Raw genomic sequence first — 16,705 nt, forward strand, 5'->3', positions numbered from 1 at the left:
CATATACACATCTGTGTATATACACATCGCTCAGTGTATATACACATCGCTGTGTATATACACATCGCTCAGTGTATATACACATCTCTCAGTGCATATACACATCTGTGTATATACACATCTCTGCATATACGCATCTGTGTATATACACATCTCTCAGTGCATATACACATCTCTCAGTGCATATACGCATCTGTGTATATACACATCTCTCAGTGCATATACACATCTGTGTATATACACATCTCTCAGTGTATATATACATCTCTCAATGCTTATGCACATCTCAGTGCATATATACACCTCTTCAGTGTATAGACATTTCCAGTGTATACCTCTTGGCTTATAGATACTGACATACCAGCATATGATTTCTTTACATTAACATTTATATATTATCATTGTTACATTAATGGGTGAGCGCAAAACCTGTAGGGGTCAACATTTATTCACACATGTAGTGTCATGCACTATGTAAATACTTTCGCTTCAACATAAGCATTTAGATCAGTGTCACATTTTTTTAAGCTTTACTACATTTTTATCACATTAGAGTAGCTGTTTCTATCGTAAGCATGACGTATTTGCATAAAATAATATTTTTATTTCAGCATGATATAATGTTTGTACAGAGATGGTTGACATTTAAAAGGTGTGCATGCAGAAAACTCATCGTTATGCAGAGCATTTCGTATATTATTTTCATTAACTACAATTATTTTTAACTATAGTGATTCACAGTTCAGGTACCTGACCGTAATAAGAACATAAGAATGAAGAAACACTGAAGCAGGCCTACTGGCCTGTGTTAGGTTCAGCTCACGAAAATCCACACCCGCTCGTGCCTACCCAGCTTATGGTAGTACATTCATGTGGGAGCGCTAAACTCGTAGGGGTGACGCAACACCTGTTCTTATACTTAAGCTACCCATATATGGAAATTTCTGTGCGAACTTTCCCTAGGTGAGCGGCAAACTTAGACATGCTGCTGACGCACATGCCGTAGGTTGATTCTCCCAGGCTCACATATGGTTCATGCATCTGATTTCCAATTACAGTTGCTGACGTGAGAATGTACAAAACATAAAGCTAACTCACTTGGTGGTAAGGAGCTCCATGTTCCCTGACCCCCTGGACCACGGAGACGGACTTCAAATCTCCGAGCGTCCGTTACTCCCCCACAGATTAGCTACCTACTTTTCCTCAATGACGGCCACCTATGTTGCTAGGAATTGTAGATTTCGCCACCCTGTGAGAGGGCCTGATAGTGACAAGTTTCTTATATTTTGGGAAACCACTCAAGGTTATCTTGTTCCCCAGCCAAATGTAATTCCTGCCGGTGTTTTGGCTGTACATTCGTCACATCTTCATTCTGCGATGTTAGAGTAGTAACTGACTAACCAGTGTCTCTCCTGATCTCAGACTGAATTTTGAAACACTGGCTACTATCTGTAAAACTGTATTTGACCTATTTCTAACTATTCTAGGTCCTATAACGATGTTATTTTCTCCTAAGATTATTACATACTCTGTGTAACTACTTAAATCTGTCTAAAATGTCAAATATATACAAGTGTTTATGTAAGCGGTTATATTAAGGGCTGCTTATGCTTACACTATAAAACGTTTCGTGGAACAAGTTTACACACCATAGTTGTTGCTTCAGTGACACAACCTGGGAGATTCTTCCACTCATCCGCAACTCTATGGCTAAACCAGTAGGGTGACCCGAAAAAGAAGAAACACTTTCACAATATCACTCGCTCCACTGTTTTGTCAGAGGAGTGCCAGTACTCTAGTTCAGATGCTCCTCCAAAGTGCAAATACCCCCACCCCTCCGTCCGAGTGCAGGCACTCGGGGACTCAAGGCTGGCTAACCAGTTTCCCTGAATCCCATCATAAATGTTACCTTGGTCACACTTCAACATACACTTCTGTGTATCCTTTCTAAATTTAAATTTGTATAACCTGAATTCATTGCTGAGAGTCCTGTCTTGGTGAAATACTTTCAGCAGTTCATATTCCCATTATTTATTCCTGTTTTCCATTTGTACAATTCAGTCATATCTTCCCTAACTCTACATCTTCCCAGATTGCAAATTCACTGCTTCAGCCTATTTTTGTACGAAAGATTTCTAAAACATGGAATCAACTGCTACATCTCCTCTGTGTATTTTTCAGTGCATTTATATTTATTCTATAACAATGAGTCAAGAACTATGCAACATAACCTAAATGAGGCCTGACCAAAGATATATATATAGCTGAAGTATAATCTGAAGACTTTATTTTTTATAGGAAGCTAAGAATCCTTTTAGATTTATTGCTAATAGGTACCCAAAAACTCTTAAATATTTCTCATTCAGAGAAAAATTATTTTGCCTTTGCAAGGTAATTTATTTCCAAACCTGGAAAAGAATTGTATAAATAACTTTTATATGTACAAATATAAGCTTTATCCAAAGCAATGAAAATATAAATTATTACATTTATGGGAGCGCTAAACCACCCGGAAGGTTCATACAATCAGTACCTGTGAAAATTGAAGGCTAGAGTCATACAAAGAACCGAAGCAGTAAAAGGTCAAACTAACAATGTAAACGTAGGGAGATTGCAGTTTGTGATTCCTCATAATGTTACGTGTTATTTCAGGTACGAACGATGCTTGGAGAGAATATGGTGCTCGTGCTGGTGTTCTCTATGCACCAGATACTCTCATTGTCGCTCCTGTCGCCTTCTCTCTCGCCCTTTATACTCCTACTGCAGGTACCGGCCCTCGCATCTCTCCTACTACCCTTACCACCACCACTACTACAGACCCTACAGTAAAAACTACCTTCACAATCTAGACCTGATTGGCTCTGATGACCTTAATTCGAGTCCTCCCAAAAAGTTCTCCGAGACAAGTAAAGTGGATGAAAATCCCGATGCTACCAGTGAGGACTCGGACTTGTTTGACAGCTCTCAGGTTGAAGAGATTAAGGAAGGGATCAATAAGAAAATTCGGGTATCAAAGCGGGACAATTGGATAAAAACTAAAAAACAATCAAAACATTCTAATAAAAATGCTAAAAATGTGAATGGAGACCCAGCAAGTTCAGAAAACCATATTGCATGTGATAGTGAAAACGAACCAAAGAAAACGAATATTTCAAGTCCTGAGTTATCTGACGTAGACTGATGAACTAACATTTAAAATACACTACTGAACAAATGTGCAATAATAATAATATAGCTTTTAGATGTAATACTTTAACACTATTCATGTGAGTTGTTATATTGTGTACTGTACTAAGTATTTTAAAAAGTGTGTCATTGTTTCTAAGTAATATATAATTTTCTATACCAGCTAAGCAACTGTTGAGGGTTTCATGTATACAGGTGTTTATTATGCTGGAAGTAAGTCAATATACTCGTAGTCTTGCAATTGCGAGGACGCCAATTTGATGCTTAGTACTTCTTACCCAGTTTCCTACTTTAATGATATCGTGAGATTATTAATATATATATGTATATATATATATATATATATATATTTTTTTTTATTATCACACTGGCCGATTCCCACCAAGGCAGGGTGGCCCGAAAAAGAAAAACTTTCACCATCATTCACTCCATCACTGTCTTGCCAGAAGGGTGCTTTACACTACAGTTTTTAAACTGCAACATTAACACCCCTCCTTCAGAGTGCAGGCACTGTACTTCCCATCTCCAGGACTCAAGTCCGGCCTGCCGGTTTCCCTGAACCCCTTCATAAATGTTACTTTGCTCACACTCCAACAGCACGTCAAGTATTAAAAACCATTTGTCTCCATTCACTCCTATCAAACACGCTCACGCATGCCTGCTGGAAGTCCAAGCCCCTCGCACACAAAACCTCCTTTACCCCCTCCCTCCAACCTTTCCTAGGCCGACCCCTACCCCGCCTTCCTTCCACTACAGACTGATACACTCTTGAAGTTATTCTGTTTCGCTCCATTCTCTCCACATGTCCGAACCACCTCAACAACCCTTCCTCAGCCCTCTGGACAACAGTTTTGGTAATCCCGCACCTCCTCCTAACTTCCAAACTACGAATTCTCTGCATTATATTCACACCACACATTGCTCTCAGACATGACATCTCCACTGCCTCCAGCCTTCTCCTCGCTGCAACATTCATCACCCATGCTTCACACCCATATAAGAGCGTTGGTAAAACTATACTCTCATACATTCCCCTCTTTCCCTCCAAGGACAAAGTTCTTTGTCTCCACAGACTCCTAAGTGCACCACTCACCCTTTTCCCCTCATCAATTCAATGATTCACCTCATCTTTCATAGACCCATCTGCTGACACGTTCACCTCCTCCATACTCTCTCCCTCCAATCTGATATCCAATCTTTCATCACCTAATCTTTTTGTTATCCTCATAACCTTACTCTTTCCTGTATTCACTTTCAATTTTCTTCTTTTGCACACCCTACCAAATTCATCCACCAATCTCTGCAACTTCTCTTCAGAATCTCCCAAGAGCACAGTGTCATCAGCGAAGAGCAACTGTGGCAACTCCCACTTTATGTGTGATTCTTTATCTTTTAACTCCACGCCTCTTGCCAAGACCCTCGCATTTACTTCTCTTACAACCCCATCTATAAATATATTAAACAACCACGGTGACATCACACATCCTTGTCTAAGGCCTACTTTTACTGGGAAATAATTTCCCTCTTTACTGCATACTCTAACTTGAGCCTCACTATCCTCGTAAAAACTCTTCACTGCTTTCAGTAACCTACCTCCTACACCATACACCTGCAACATCTGCCACATTGCCCCCCTATCCACTCTGTCATACGCCTTTTCCAAATCCATAAATGCCACAAAGACCTCTTTAGCCTTATCTAAATACTGTTCACTTATATGTTTCACTGTAAACACCTGGTCCACACACCCCCTACCTTTCCTAAAGCCTCCTTGTTCATCTGCTATCCTATTCTCCGTCTTACTCTTAATTCTTTCAATAATAACTCTACCATACACTTTGCCAGGTATACTCAACAGACTTATCCCCCTATAATTTTTGCACTCTCTTTTATCCCCTTTGCCTTTATACAAAGGAACTATGCATGCTCTCTGCCAATCCCTAGGTACCTTACCCTCTTCCATACATTTATTAAATAATTGCACCAACCACTCCAAAACTATATCCCCACCTGCTTTTAACATTTCTATCTTTATCCCATCAATCCCGGCTGCCTTACCCCCTTTCATTTTACCTACTGCCTCACGAACTTCCCCCACACTCACAACTGGCTCTTCCTCACTCCTACAAGATGTTGTTCCTCCTTGCCCTATACACGAAATCACAGCTTCCCTATCTTCATCAACATTTAACAATTCCTCAAAATATTCCCTCCATCTTCCCAATACCTCTAACTCTCCATTTAATAACTCTCCTCTCCTATTTTTAACTGACAAATCCATTTGTTCTCTAGGCTTTCTTAACTTGTTAATCTCACTCCAAAACTTTTTCTTATTTTCAACAAAATTTGTTGATAACATCTCACCCACTCTCTCATTTGCTCTCTTTTTACATTGCTTCACCACTCTCTTAACCTCTCTCTTTTTCTCCATATACTCTTCCCTCCTTGCATCACTTCTACTTTGTAAAAACTTCTCATATGCTAACTTTTTCTCCCTTACTACTCTCTTCACATCATCATTCCACTAATCGCTCCTCTTCCCTCCCGCACCCACTTTCCTGTAACCACAAACTTCTGCTGAACACTCTAACACTACATTTTTAAACCTACCCCATACCTCTTCGACCCCATTGCCTATGCTCTCATTTGCCCATCTATCCTCCAATAGCTGTTTATATCTTACCCTAACTGCCTCCTCTTTTAGTTTATAAACCTTCACCTCTCTCTTCCCTGATGCTTCTATTCTCCTTGTATCCCATCTACCTTTTACTCTCAGTGTAGCTACAACTAGAAAGTGATCTGATATATCTGTGGCCCCTCTATAAACATGTACATCCTGAAGTCTACTCAACAGTCTTTTATCTACCAATACATAATCCAACAAACTACTGTCATTTCGCCCTACATCATATCTTGTATACTTATTTATCCTCTTTTTCTTAAAATATGTATTACCTATAACTAAACCCCTTTCTATATAAAGTTCAAGCAAAGGGGTCCCATTATCATTTGCACCTGGCACCCCAAACTTACCTACCACACCCTCTCTAAAAGTTTCTCCTACTTTAGCATTCAGATCCCCTACCACAATTACTCTCTCACTTGGTTCAAAGGCTCCTATACATTCACTTAACATCTCCCAAAATCTCTCTCTCTCCTCTGCATTCCTCTCTTCTCCAGGTGCATACACGCTTATTATGACCCACTTCTCGCATCCAACCTTTACTTTAATCCACATAATTCTTGAATTTACACATTCATATTCTCTTTTCTCCTTCCATAACTGATCATTCAACATTACTGCTACCCCTTCCTTTGCTCTAACTCTCTCAGATACTCCAGATTTAATCCCATTTATTTCCCCCCACCGAAACTCCCCTACCCCCTTTAGCTTTGTTTCGCTTAGGGCCAGGACATCCAACTTCTTTTCATTCATAACATCAGCAATCATTTGTTTCTTGTCATCCGCACTACATCCACGCACATTTAAGCATCCCAATTTTATAAAGTTTTTCTTCTTCTCTTTTTTAGTAAATGTCTACAGGAGAAGGGGTTACTAGCCCATTGCTCCCGGCATTTTAGTCGCCTCATACGACACGCATGGCTTACGGACGAAAGATTCTTTTCCACTTCCCCATGGACAATAGAAGAAATAAAGAGGAACAAGAGCTATTTAGAAAAAGGAGAAAAACCTAGATGTATGTATATATATATGCATGTGCGTGTCTGTGAAGTGTGACCAAAGTGTAAGTAGGAGTAGCAAGATATCCCTGTTATCTAGCGTGTTTATGAGACAGAAAAAAGAAACCAGCAATCCTTCCATCATGCAAAACAGTTACAGGTTTCTGTTTCGCAGTCATCTGGCAGGACGGTAGTACTTCCCTGGGTGATTGCTGTCTACCAACCTACTACCTACAATATATATATATATATATATATATATATATATATATATATATATATATATATATATATATATATATATATATATATATATATATATATATATATATATATATATATATATATATATATATATATATATATATATATATATATATATATATATATATATATATATATATATATATATAAATATATAAATATATATTATATATATATATATATATATATATATATATTATATATATATATATATATATATATATATATATATATATATATATATATATATATATATATATATATATATATATATATATATATATATATATATATATATATATATATGTATATATGTATATATATGTATATATATGTATATATATATATAAATTTTGTTGAAAATAAGAAAAAGTTTTGGAGTGAGATTAACAAGTTAAGAAAGCCTAGAGAACAAATGGATTTGTCAGTTAAAAATAGGAGAGGAGAGTTATTAAATGGAGAGTTAGAGGTATTGGGAAGATGGAAGGAATATTTTGAGGAATTGTTAAATGTTGATGAAGATAGGGAAGCTGTGATTTCGTGTATAGGGCAAGGAGGAATAACATCTTGTAGGAGTGAGGAAGAGCCAGTTGTGAGTGTGGGGGAAGTTCGTGAGGCAGTAGGTAAAATGAAAGGGGGTAAGGCAGCCGGGATTGATGGGATAAAGATAGAAATGTTAAAAGCAGGTGGGGATATAGTTTTGGAGTGGTTGGTGCAATTATTTAATAAATGTATGGAAGAGGGTAAGGTACCTAGGGATTGGCAGAGAGCATGCATAGTTCCTTTGTATAAAGGCAAAGGGGATAAAAGAGAGTGCAAAAATTATAGGGGGATAAGTCTGTTGAGTGTACCTGGTAAAGTGTATGGTAGAGTTATAATTGAAAGAATTAAGAGTAAGACGGAGAATAGGATAGCAGATGAACAAGGAGGCTTTAGGAAAGGTAGGGGGTGTGTGGACCAGGTGTTTACAGTGAAACATATAAGTGAACAGTATTTAGATAAGGCTAAAGAGGTCTTTGTGGCATTTATGGATTTGGAAAAGGCGTATGACAGGGTGGATAGGGGGGCAATGTGGCAGATGTTGCAAGTGTATGGTGTAGGAGGTAGGTTACTGAAAGCAGTGAAGAGTTTTTACGAGGATAGTGAGGCTCAAGTTAGAGTATGTAGGAAAGAGGGAAATTTTTTTCCCAGTAAAAGTAGGCCTTAGACAAGGATGTGTGATGTCACCGTGGTTGTTTAATATATTTATAGATGGGGTTGTAAGAGAAGTAAATGCGAGGGTCTTGGCAAGAGGCGTGGAGTTAAAAGATAAAGAATCACACACAAAGTGGGAGTTGTCACAGCTGCTCTTTGCTGATGACACTGTGCTCTTGGGAGATTCTGAAGAGAAGTTGCAGAGATTGGTGGATGAATTTGGTAGGGTGTGCAAAAGAAGAAAATTAAAGGTGAATACAGGAAAGAGTAAGGTTATGAGGATAACAAAAAGATTAGGTGATGAAAGATTGAATATCAGATTGGAGGGAGAGAGTATGGAGGAGGTGAACGTATTCAGATATTTGGGAGTGGACGTGTCAGCGGATGGGTCTATGAAAGATGAGGTGAATCATAGAATTGATGAGGGAAAAAGAGTGAGTGGTGCACTTAGGAGTCTGTGGAGACAAAGAACTTTGTCCTTGGAGGCAAAGAGGGGAATGTATGAGAGTATAGTTTTACCAACGCTCTTATATGGGTGTGAAGCGTGGGTGATGAATGTTGCAGCGAGGAGAAGGCTGGAGGCAGTGGAGATGTCATGTCTGAGAGCAATGTGTGGTGTGAATATAATGCAGAGAATTCGTAGTTTGGAAGTTAGGAGGAGGTGCGGGATTACCAAAACTGTTGTCCAGAGGGCTGAGGAAGGGTTGTTGAGGTGGTTCGGACATGTAGAGAGAATGGAGCGAAACAGAATGACTTCAAGAGTATATCAGTCTGTAGTGGAAGGAAGGCGGGGTAGGGGTCGGCCTAGGAAGGGTTGGAGGGAGGGGGTAAAGGAGGTTTTGTGTGCGAGGGGCTTGGACTTCCAGCAGGCATGCGTGAGCGTGTTTGATAGGAGTGAATGGAGACAAATGGTTTTTAATACTTGACGTGCTGTTGGAGTGTGAGCAAAGTAACATTTATGAAGGGATTCAGGGAAACCGGCAGGCCGGACTTGAGTCCTGGAGATGGGAAGTACAGTGCCTGCACTCTGAAGGAGGGGTGTTAATGTTGCAGTTTAAAAACTGTAGTGTAAAGCACCCTTCTGGCAAGACAGTGATGGAGTGAATGATGGTGAAAGTTTTTCTTTTTCGGGCCACCCTGCCTTGGTGGGAATCGGCCGGTGTGATAATAAAAAAAAAAATAATATATATATATATATATATATATATATATATATATATATATATATATATATATATATATATATATATATATATATATATATATATAAAATACTGTATATGTCACATCGTTACAGTATGAGTATTCGTTGAATTTATATTGATAGTTATTAGTATATTTAATCTTTATATGAAACTAGTTGTTTTTGAAAGTGTGTACAGTAATGTTATTGAATATTTAAAGAAAATGAAAAAAATGATGCAAACGCGAATGTTACAAACTGGTTGATGGCACAAACTCGTAGTGTGAAGACGAAATATAGTCTCGTTGTAATTGTTGTTTTATTGTCTCCATGTAGTTGCATACGTGTCATTGATAATGATAACCTCTTAGCACATATATAAATTTACAAATGGGGGAAAATTGAACACACACGCTGTCTTTCAGGTTTAGGTGGATGTAAAGAATATAATAATAATAATAATAATAATAATAATAATAATAATATCTTTATTCTACAAGTACATGTACAAGGTATACAGGTCTAGCTGATATCAATAACGTACTACTATATATATAGAAAGCTGCTTGTCATGCGGAGCATTTCGGGAAAATTTGGTCAATTTTGTCCCAGGATACGACCCACATCAGTCGTCTAATACCCAGATACCTATTTTATTGATGGTTGAACAGAAACGGCAGGTGTCATATGGAAACACGTCCTAATGTTTTCCAGCCGTATCGGGGATTAGATCCTCGGACCTCAGTGTGCCAGTTGAATGCGCTAGCGATTGAGCTACGTGACACATTAGTGAGGATATAAATAGATGAGAACGGAGAAAGACTGCAAATGAATCTTGGCAAACTGCAGGATTGGTAAGATAAGTGGTTGTTTGAATTAAACCTCAGCAAATGCAAGGATATGAAGATTTGGGAATAGCTGGAGTATACCTAGAGTGTGTTCCGGGGGTCAACGCCGCCGCGGCCCGGGCCATGACTAGGCCTCGCATTTTAACAAGAAAAGAACCATTGCACCGTAAGACCAACTCCCAAGTGAAGAACGTACCCAGTTACATTCATCCACCTAGTTGCACGCCCCGAGGCGTGTCGAGATATGTGTTGTAGGCCATGCCCGGGATCGAACCCAGGACCACCTCGATGGTGCGCAGCGGAGGTTGTGACAAAGTATACATTGGTGAAACAGCAAGTACTCTTCAAACACGTCTCAATGAACATATCAGTGCACGCAGAAGCAACAACTTGAACAAGGCATGTAACACAAACTTCTCCAACCGTCTTATGAGATTTTATTGAGGCCACCTAGTGATCAAAGAATCAAACTTCCGCAGGCGTAAATGCCTTGAGTACGTTTAATCGCCATTTCAGACACCATTAAAAGAAAATAAAGGTAGCTTCGTTATTTCGGAAGTATTAGCCAGAATTCTACTCAAAACAATAAACCCTGTCATCACATATTATTATTATTATTATAATCAAGGGGGAAGGGCTAAACCCGGAGGATTATACAGCGCCTGGGGGGGGATGTGGAAGGCATTCAGGCTTAATTCGAGGAACTGGAGCACAGATCCAATTCCCTAAATCAAGAGCCCCTCACCAACATCAAGGAACCTTCCTTGAGGGGTGTCATCACATAGCAACCAAGAGTTACCTCCACTCATACTACTACTACTGAAGTATTACTACTACCTACCAAATGGGTCAGTAGGCCTACTCTTCCACCTCACATGGTACCTATATATACCATCATATTCACATACTTGTGTCCTTGTATTGTTTGTAACGGCTTGAAAAAGCTCCTGGAGCGAAACGTTACCACTATAAAATGTAACATTAGTTGCATGTGTCCTCTTACGTAACACACTGACTCTTGTCAGAAGACACTTGTCCTGTCTCCTGGCGAATATTAAAACAACTTGGGGAACATTAACAACTTTTTCCATAGCCTCATTGTCTTATGCTCGCTCAGCAGCATATAATCCAGATGCATAAGTTATGTTATTAAATGATGTTGAACTCGAGAGCTGCTGTATAGCCCTTGTGGCTTAGCGCTTCTTTCTTATTATAATAATAATGAACTCGAGAGCTGGGGTCCTGCTTGAGGTCTCAGGTGGTAATGACCAGCCTCACTACTAGCATTAAAAATACGCCTAAGATCTTACCTGTGAATCAACTAGTTTAATGCATACCTTTCATCCAGCCTGTATATTGCAGCACAATATTACGGAGGTCAGGAAATTACCTAATGAGATTCAAGTTTATAGGACATAATTTATTTCAGCGAATTTGCCTTTATCATTTCATATTCCCTTGTCAGGGCCATTAATGTATTTTATGAACAATAATGGGCCTCAAACTGATCCCTGTCGAGCGCCGCTTGTGATTGATCCCCACTCAGATTTTTATGCAGATTCTCTGCTTCCTGTTGGTTAGCACCCCTGGATCTATGACAGGACTTTTTCCCCAATACCATAAGCTATCACTTTAACAGTCTTTTGTATAGTACTCTCAAAAGCTTTAAAAATTGGAATTACATTAGCCGTCTTCCACATCTCATACACAAAATCTGTTTCAAGAGATATATTAAAAGATTAGTTCATAGTTCACAAAGTTCCATTTTGCACTTTTTAAAAACCCTTGAAAAAAGTTTATCAGGGCCTCAGGTTTTATTTTGCTTTAATCAGTCAACCTGTATGATTGCCATATCCCTAGTGACTGTGATATTACATCATTTATTTTCTTTAGGCCCACTCTTCATTTTCTTGGCGAAACGTTTCATTTTTTAAATGTCATGAACTGTGTAAGTACCATTTTCCACAATCAAAAAAGAATCCGAAATAACGGATGTAGTGTGACTGTATTTCTGATGTGTGATTGTATTACATGTGTAGTGGTTGTGTTACAAGTGTAGTGTGGTTGTTTCAGATGTAGTGTGGTTGTGTTGCAGGTGTAGTGTGGTTGTTTTGCAGGTGTAGTGTGGTTGTATCACAGGTGTAGTGTGGGTGTGTTGCAGGTGTAGTGTGGTTGTGTTGCAGGTGTAGTGGGATTATTGCAGATGTAGTGTGGGTGTTGCAGGCATAGTGTGGTTGTTTTGCAGGTGTAGTGTGGTTGTATCACAGGTGTAGTGTGGGTGTTTCAGGTGTAGTGTGGCTGTGTTGCAGGTGTAGTGTAATTGTGTTGCAAGTGTAGTGTGGTTGTGTTGCACGAGTAGTATGGTTATGTTGCAGGTGTAGTGTGGTTGTGTTGCAGGTGTAGAAGTTTTGTTACAGGTGTAGAAGTTTTGTTACATTTGAGGTGTAGTTGTGTTGCTGGTGTAGCTGTGGTTGTGTTGCTGGTGTAGAGTTTTTGTTGCATGTGTAGTGTGGTTGTGTTGCAGGTGTGATATAGAATAAAAGGGACTAATGGTGAAAGTGCCAAAATTCATAGCTATTACAGACAAAACTGACAGACAATATCTTAAGTAATACTAACAGCAGGATACCAAATATACCGAGTAAGAAACAAAAACACCTAGATGAGTAGCATAACTAATAAAAACTAATAGAATTTCAAGTATATGAAAGGGATAGGTAAGAATGAGGACAATAACCATGCTGTAGACATCATACTGATCAGGGGAACATTCACCTCAGAAAGACAGACTGGGGAGAATGAGACACGCATGGGAGACCTGACTCACAGAGGACCAAACTGATGGAAGTACTGTTGGTGAGCTACATGTGTCAGCAAGTTAGAGATAATAAGGGAGAGAGGAGAGGATGCACCTGCAAAGCTAGACCTGGTCTTCACATGGAAAGAAGCATGAAGAAAGAGAGAGGGAAAGAGAGAGAGGAAAGGAGGGAGAGAGGAAGTGGATAGCAAGAAGTAAGCATTTACTCAACAAGACAGCAAATAACAACTACACTCTGACCGTACCCTTCTCAACAACAATGCTTCATCTAAGATCATTTATTCTTAGGATGACTCGAGTCTGGAACATGTTTGTACAGTACAGCATAATGACATCAATGAAATGAAGTCAGTTGATCAAATGAAATTGCTGGTCTACAGTTGGCTCCAACTTTATCCTGTTCCCCATTTGTTTGTCTCATAAAAATAAAGAGCTTTCAAATGAGCTGATGTTGGCGACAGTTCTTAGCTTGTAAAAAAATCAGGATCCCTTAATCTAACCTTGTTCAACCCTTGTGGGGGGGGGGAGTAGGTATTATGTGCAGATGGGAGATTCCTCAATACAGCCCAGAGGGAGGAGGAATTGGAAGGAAACTCAACAGAGGGATGATACAGTGCCTAGCAGAAAAGTACAGAGAAAAAAATCATGTCTAAAAGAGAAAAAAAAACAAGAATCAGTGGCTCAAGCACAGTTGTAAGAGGCAAAGATAAGCAGTACTGTACTAATGTGGAAAGAAAGAAAGCAGATGTAAGTCAACGGAGAAGTAAGCAGGTGAAGCGGAATGTTGTCAAATAAAAGTATTATTATTACATTCATAGAGTAAAAATAATAATTGTAACTGCAATAAATCAATATTTATAAAAATCACTAGTGCTGTATGTTAAATATGGGTTTATTATTTCCCAGGATGAGGCCTGGTCGCAGACCGGGCCGCGGGGGCATTGACCCCCATAACTCTCTCCAGGTAAACAGCAAAATCAAAGGAATGATTTTTAGATGCAAGATAATTTAGTGAATCAAGAAATTCCTTTCTTGTAATGTTTATGCTCCTATATAAAGTACAGTAATTGTATGCTCCTTGAACACTACTTACAACCAAAATCATTTATTCTCTTCTTTGGGATGATAAAATTCACGTCTTCATTGACAGACTTTCATGAACATAGATTATATTACTTATAGAAAAATGTTAGGATATAAGTGATGTATCTTGATCTTATCTGTGTTTCAAGCCACATTTTAATAACTCACTACCGTAAGTTTTCCAGGGTCTCCTGGAATGACGGGGAATATACTGTTGTATATTGTAATTACTGATACGGTGAAATAATTTGCTTGTATCGTATGAACAGTGTAAATACTGCATAAAGTGACAATTTAAAATTAGAATGAACTGACATTGAAATAAAATTTAAAATATGGTATAGAGTTTTATCATTGTAGCCCTCAGGTCAATTCAGGTACACCATTTTCAAACTGCATAGTACAGTCTAGTCCTACCATGTTGGGAACAGTAAGTATGTGTCCTATGCAGGTTCCTTTATTATATATTCATGGGGAAGCACCAAGTCCATCAAGGTCATACAGCACTTAGAGAATGGAGGGTAATCAGGTTTGATTTAAAGAAACTGTAATTCCTTGGATCAAGAGTCTATCAAGCATTAAGGCACTCCCTTGAAAGATTAGGTCCCTTTAGATAAGCTTAACTTGAGTAATGGTGTAACATTCATTATCAACTCTATGTCTGGCAGTGAGGTTTCACGGGCCTCCGTAAATTTCTTGCAGATGATACACTTATAAAGTTCAGTGTGAAGACTCACTGTCACAGCACACACTTACAAAACACAGTACAAGACAAACACCTAAAGGCCAATTATCCACTAAACAATATTACTACCTGGAGGGTATTCTGGGGATCAACACCCCCACAGCCCAGTCCATGTATGTAGAGATAAAAAGTAAAGAATTAAATCTTGTATATTGCCATTTTATGACAGTATTGTATTATATTTATGGAGTAGCACTAAACCTGTATGGATCATATAGTGCCTTAAGAATGGTAGGTAATCAGATTTGATCCAAGGAAGGGGAGGCTATCTGCAATATGTTGGATTAAGTCCTTCACTAGCATTAAGGTACTAACTAGCCTTTAAGGGTAATAGGTCAAGGTGCTCTTAAATCACTTCCTCCTATCATCAAATGCATCTACTTCTCAATCACCTTCCCTTGAGATCCTTATATTATTATACAGTACATACTGTAATATAATAATAATAATAATTTTATGCACTAGTATTTACAGTAAAAAACACTAAACCTGAGGAAGTCATTCAGTGCTGCATGGTACATTATTATACTCATGGGGAAGTGTTAACCAATATCTGTCATTTTACATTTGCATGGGGAAGCATTAAACCCGTGGGGTCATAATATGTATTCAGGTAGAAGTGCTAAATCTGTGGGGATCACATAACACCTGGATAATGAGAGGCAATCATGCTTGATCCCTGAGACGATAGTCCTGCATGGTGAAGAAGTGTAAAGGGCGACCTTATATATGAAAGAAGAAACAATTAGTACACAAATAACCTGCACCTTGGGGAGAGGTTGATGATGACATTTCAGTCTGACTTGGACCCGTTACAAGTCACACTAACATACAAATCCAAGTCGGACTGAAACATTATCACAAGCTTCTCTCTCCTATGTGCAGGTTATTTATGTATTGTGCCTTTTTGTTTTTCATAATTAGTAATATACGAGTGTCAGTTAATTATCACTATTATACAGTACTCACACCAAGTAAGCTCTAAACCTGTATGATTCGTACAGCATTACATGACAGAGAAGGCCCAACAGAGAAGCATGAAGGCTGATCTTACGTTTTAAAAAAGGAAGTCAAAGGTAGTGTAACATGCAAGTTCAAGAAATCATAGAACGAATCTGTATTGAAGGTGGGACTTTCTAAGAGTAGGGTAGCCAGAGTGAGGGTGTTGAATGTAGATGGATTGTAATGGGGGCAAAGGAACATTTGCCTTCAGTCCCAGATGTTGATGTTAACTAGCCCAAAAAAATTGAAGGAATAGTTAATTTTTTTTTTTTTGGTGCAGTGTCTTTTTGCCAAGGAATATAGCCTTCTGGACATGGTGCAAACTTAGTCATCTGTTCTGTTCTGTATCATAAAATAACTATAATCATCAATTTTTGTTTCAGAAAATACAGTACAGTGGACCCCCGGTTAACGATATTTTTTCACTCCAGAAGTATGTTCAGGTGCCAGTACTGACCGAATTTGTTCCCATAAGAAATATTGTGAAGTAGATTAGTCCATTTCAGACCCCCAAACATACACGTACAAATGCACTTACATAAATACACTTACATAATTGGTCGCATTCGGAGGTAATCGTTATGCGGGGGTCCACTGTACTGAGAAAATGATGAAAAGATTCAACGATGATACAGAGAAAAATGAGAAAAGCAGAACCGAGTGAAAGCTGAATTCACCAACACTGAAGATGGACAGATATA

The 16,705-nt window shown here is 38.6% G+C and overlaps 1 protein-coding gene across 1 annotated transcript in view; it reads left to right on the forward strand.

Moving 5' to 3' along the window:
* Window positions 1-3,561, forward strand: part of LOC128692199 (uncharacterized) — a 75,270-nt gene extending 71,709 nt beyond the window's left edge. Inside the window, exon 11 of the mRNA XM_070096336.1 lies at window positions 2,653-3,561. Within this exon, the coding sequence (XP_069952437.1) occupies window positions 2,653-3,181 (529 nt within the window). The 3' untranslated portion in view covers window positions 3,182-3,561. The remainder of the gene's footprint in view (window positions 1-2,652) is intronic.
* Window positions 3,562-16,705: the final 13,144 nt, after the last annotated feature.

This window comes from Cherax quadricarinatus, chromosome 53 (genome assembly GCF_038502225.1).
Source record: "Cherax quadricarinatus isolate ZL_2023a chromosome 53, ASM3850222v1, whole genome shotgun sequence".
Classification (NCBI taxonomy): Eukaryota; Metazoa; Arthropoda; class Malacostraca; order Decapoda; family Parastacidae; genus Cherax; species Cherax quadricarinatus.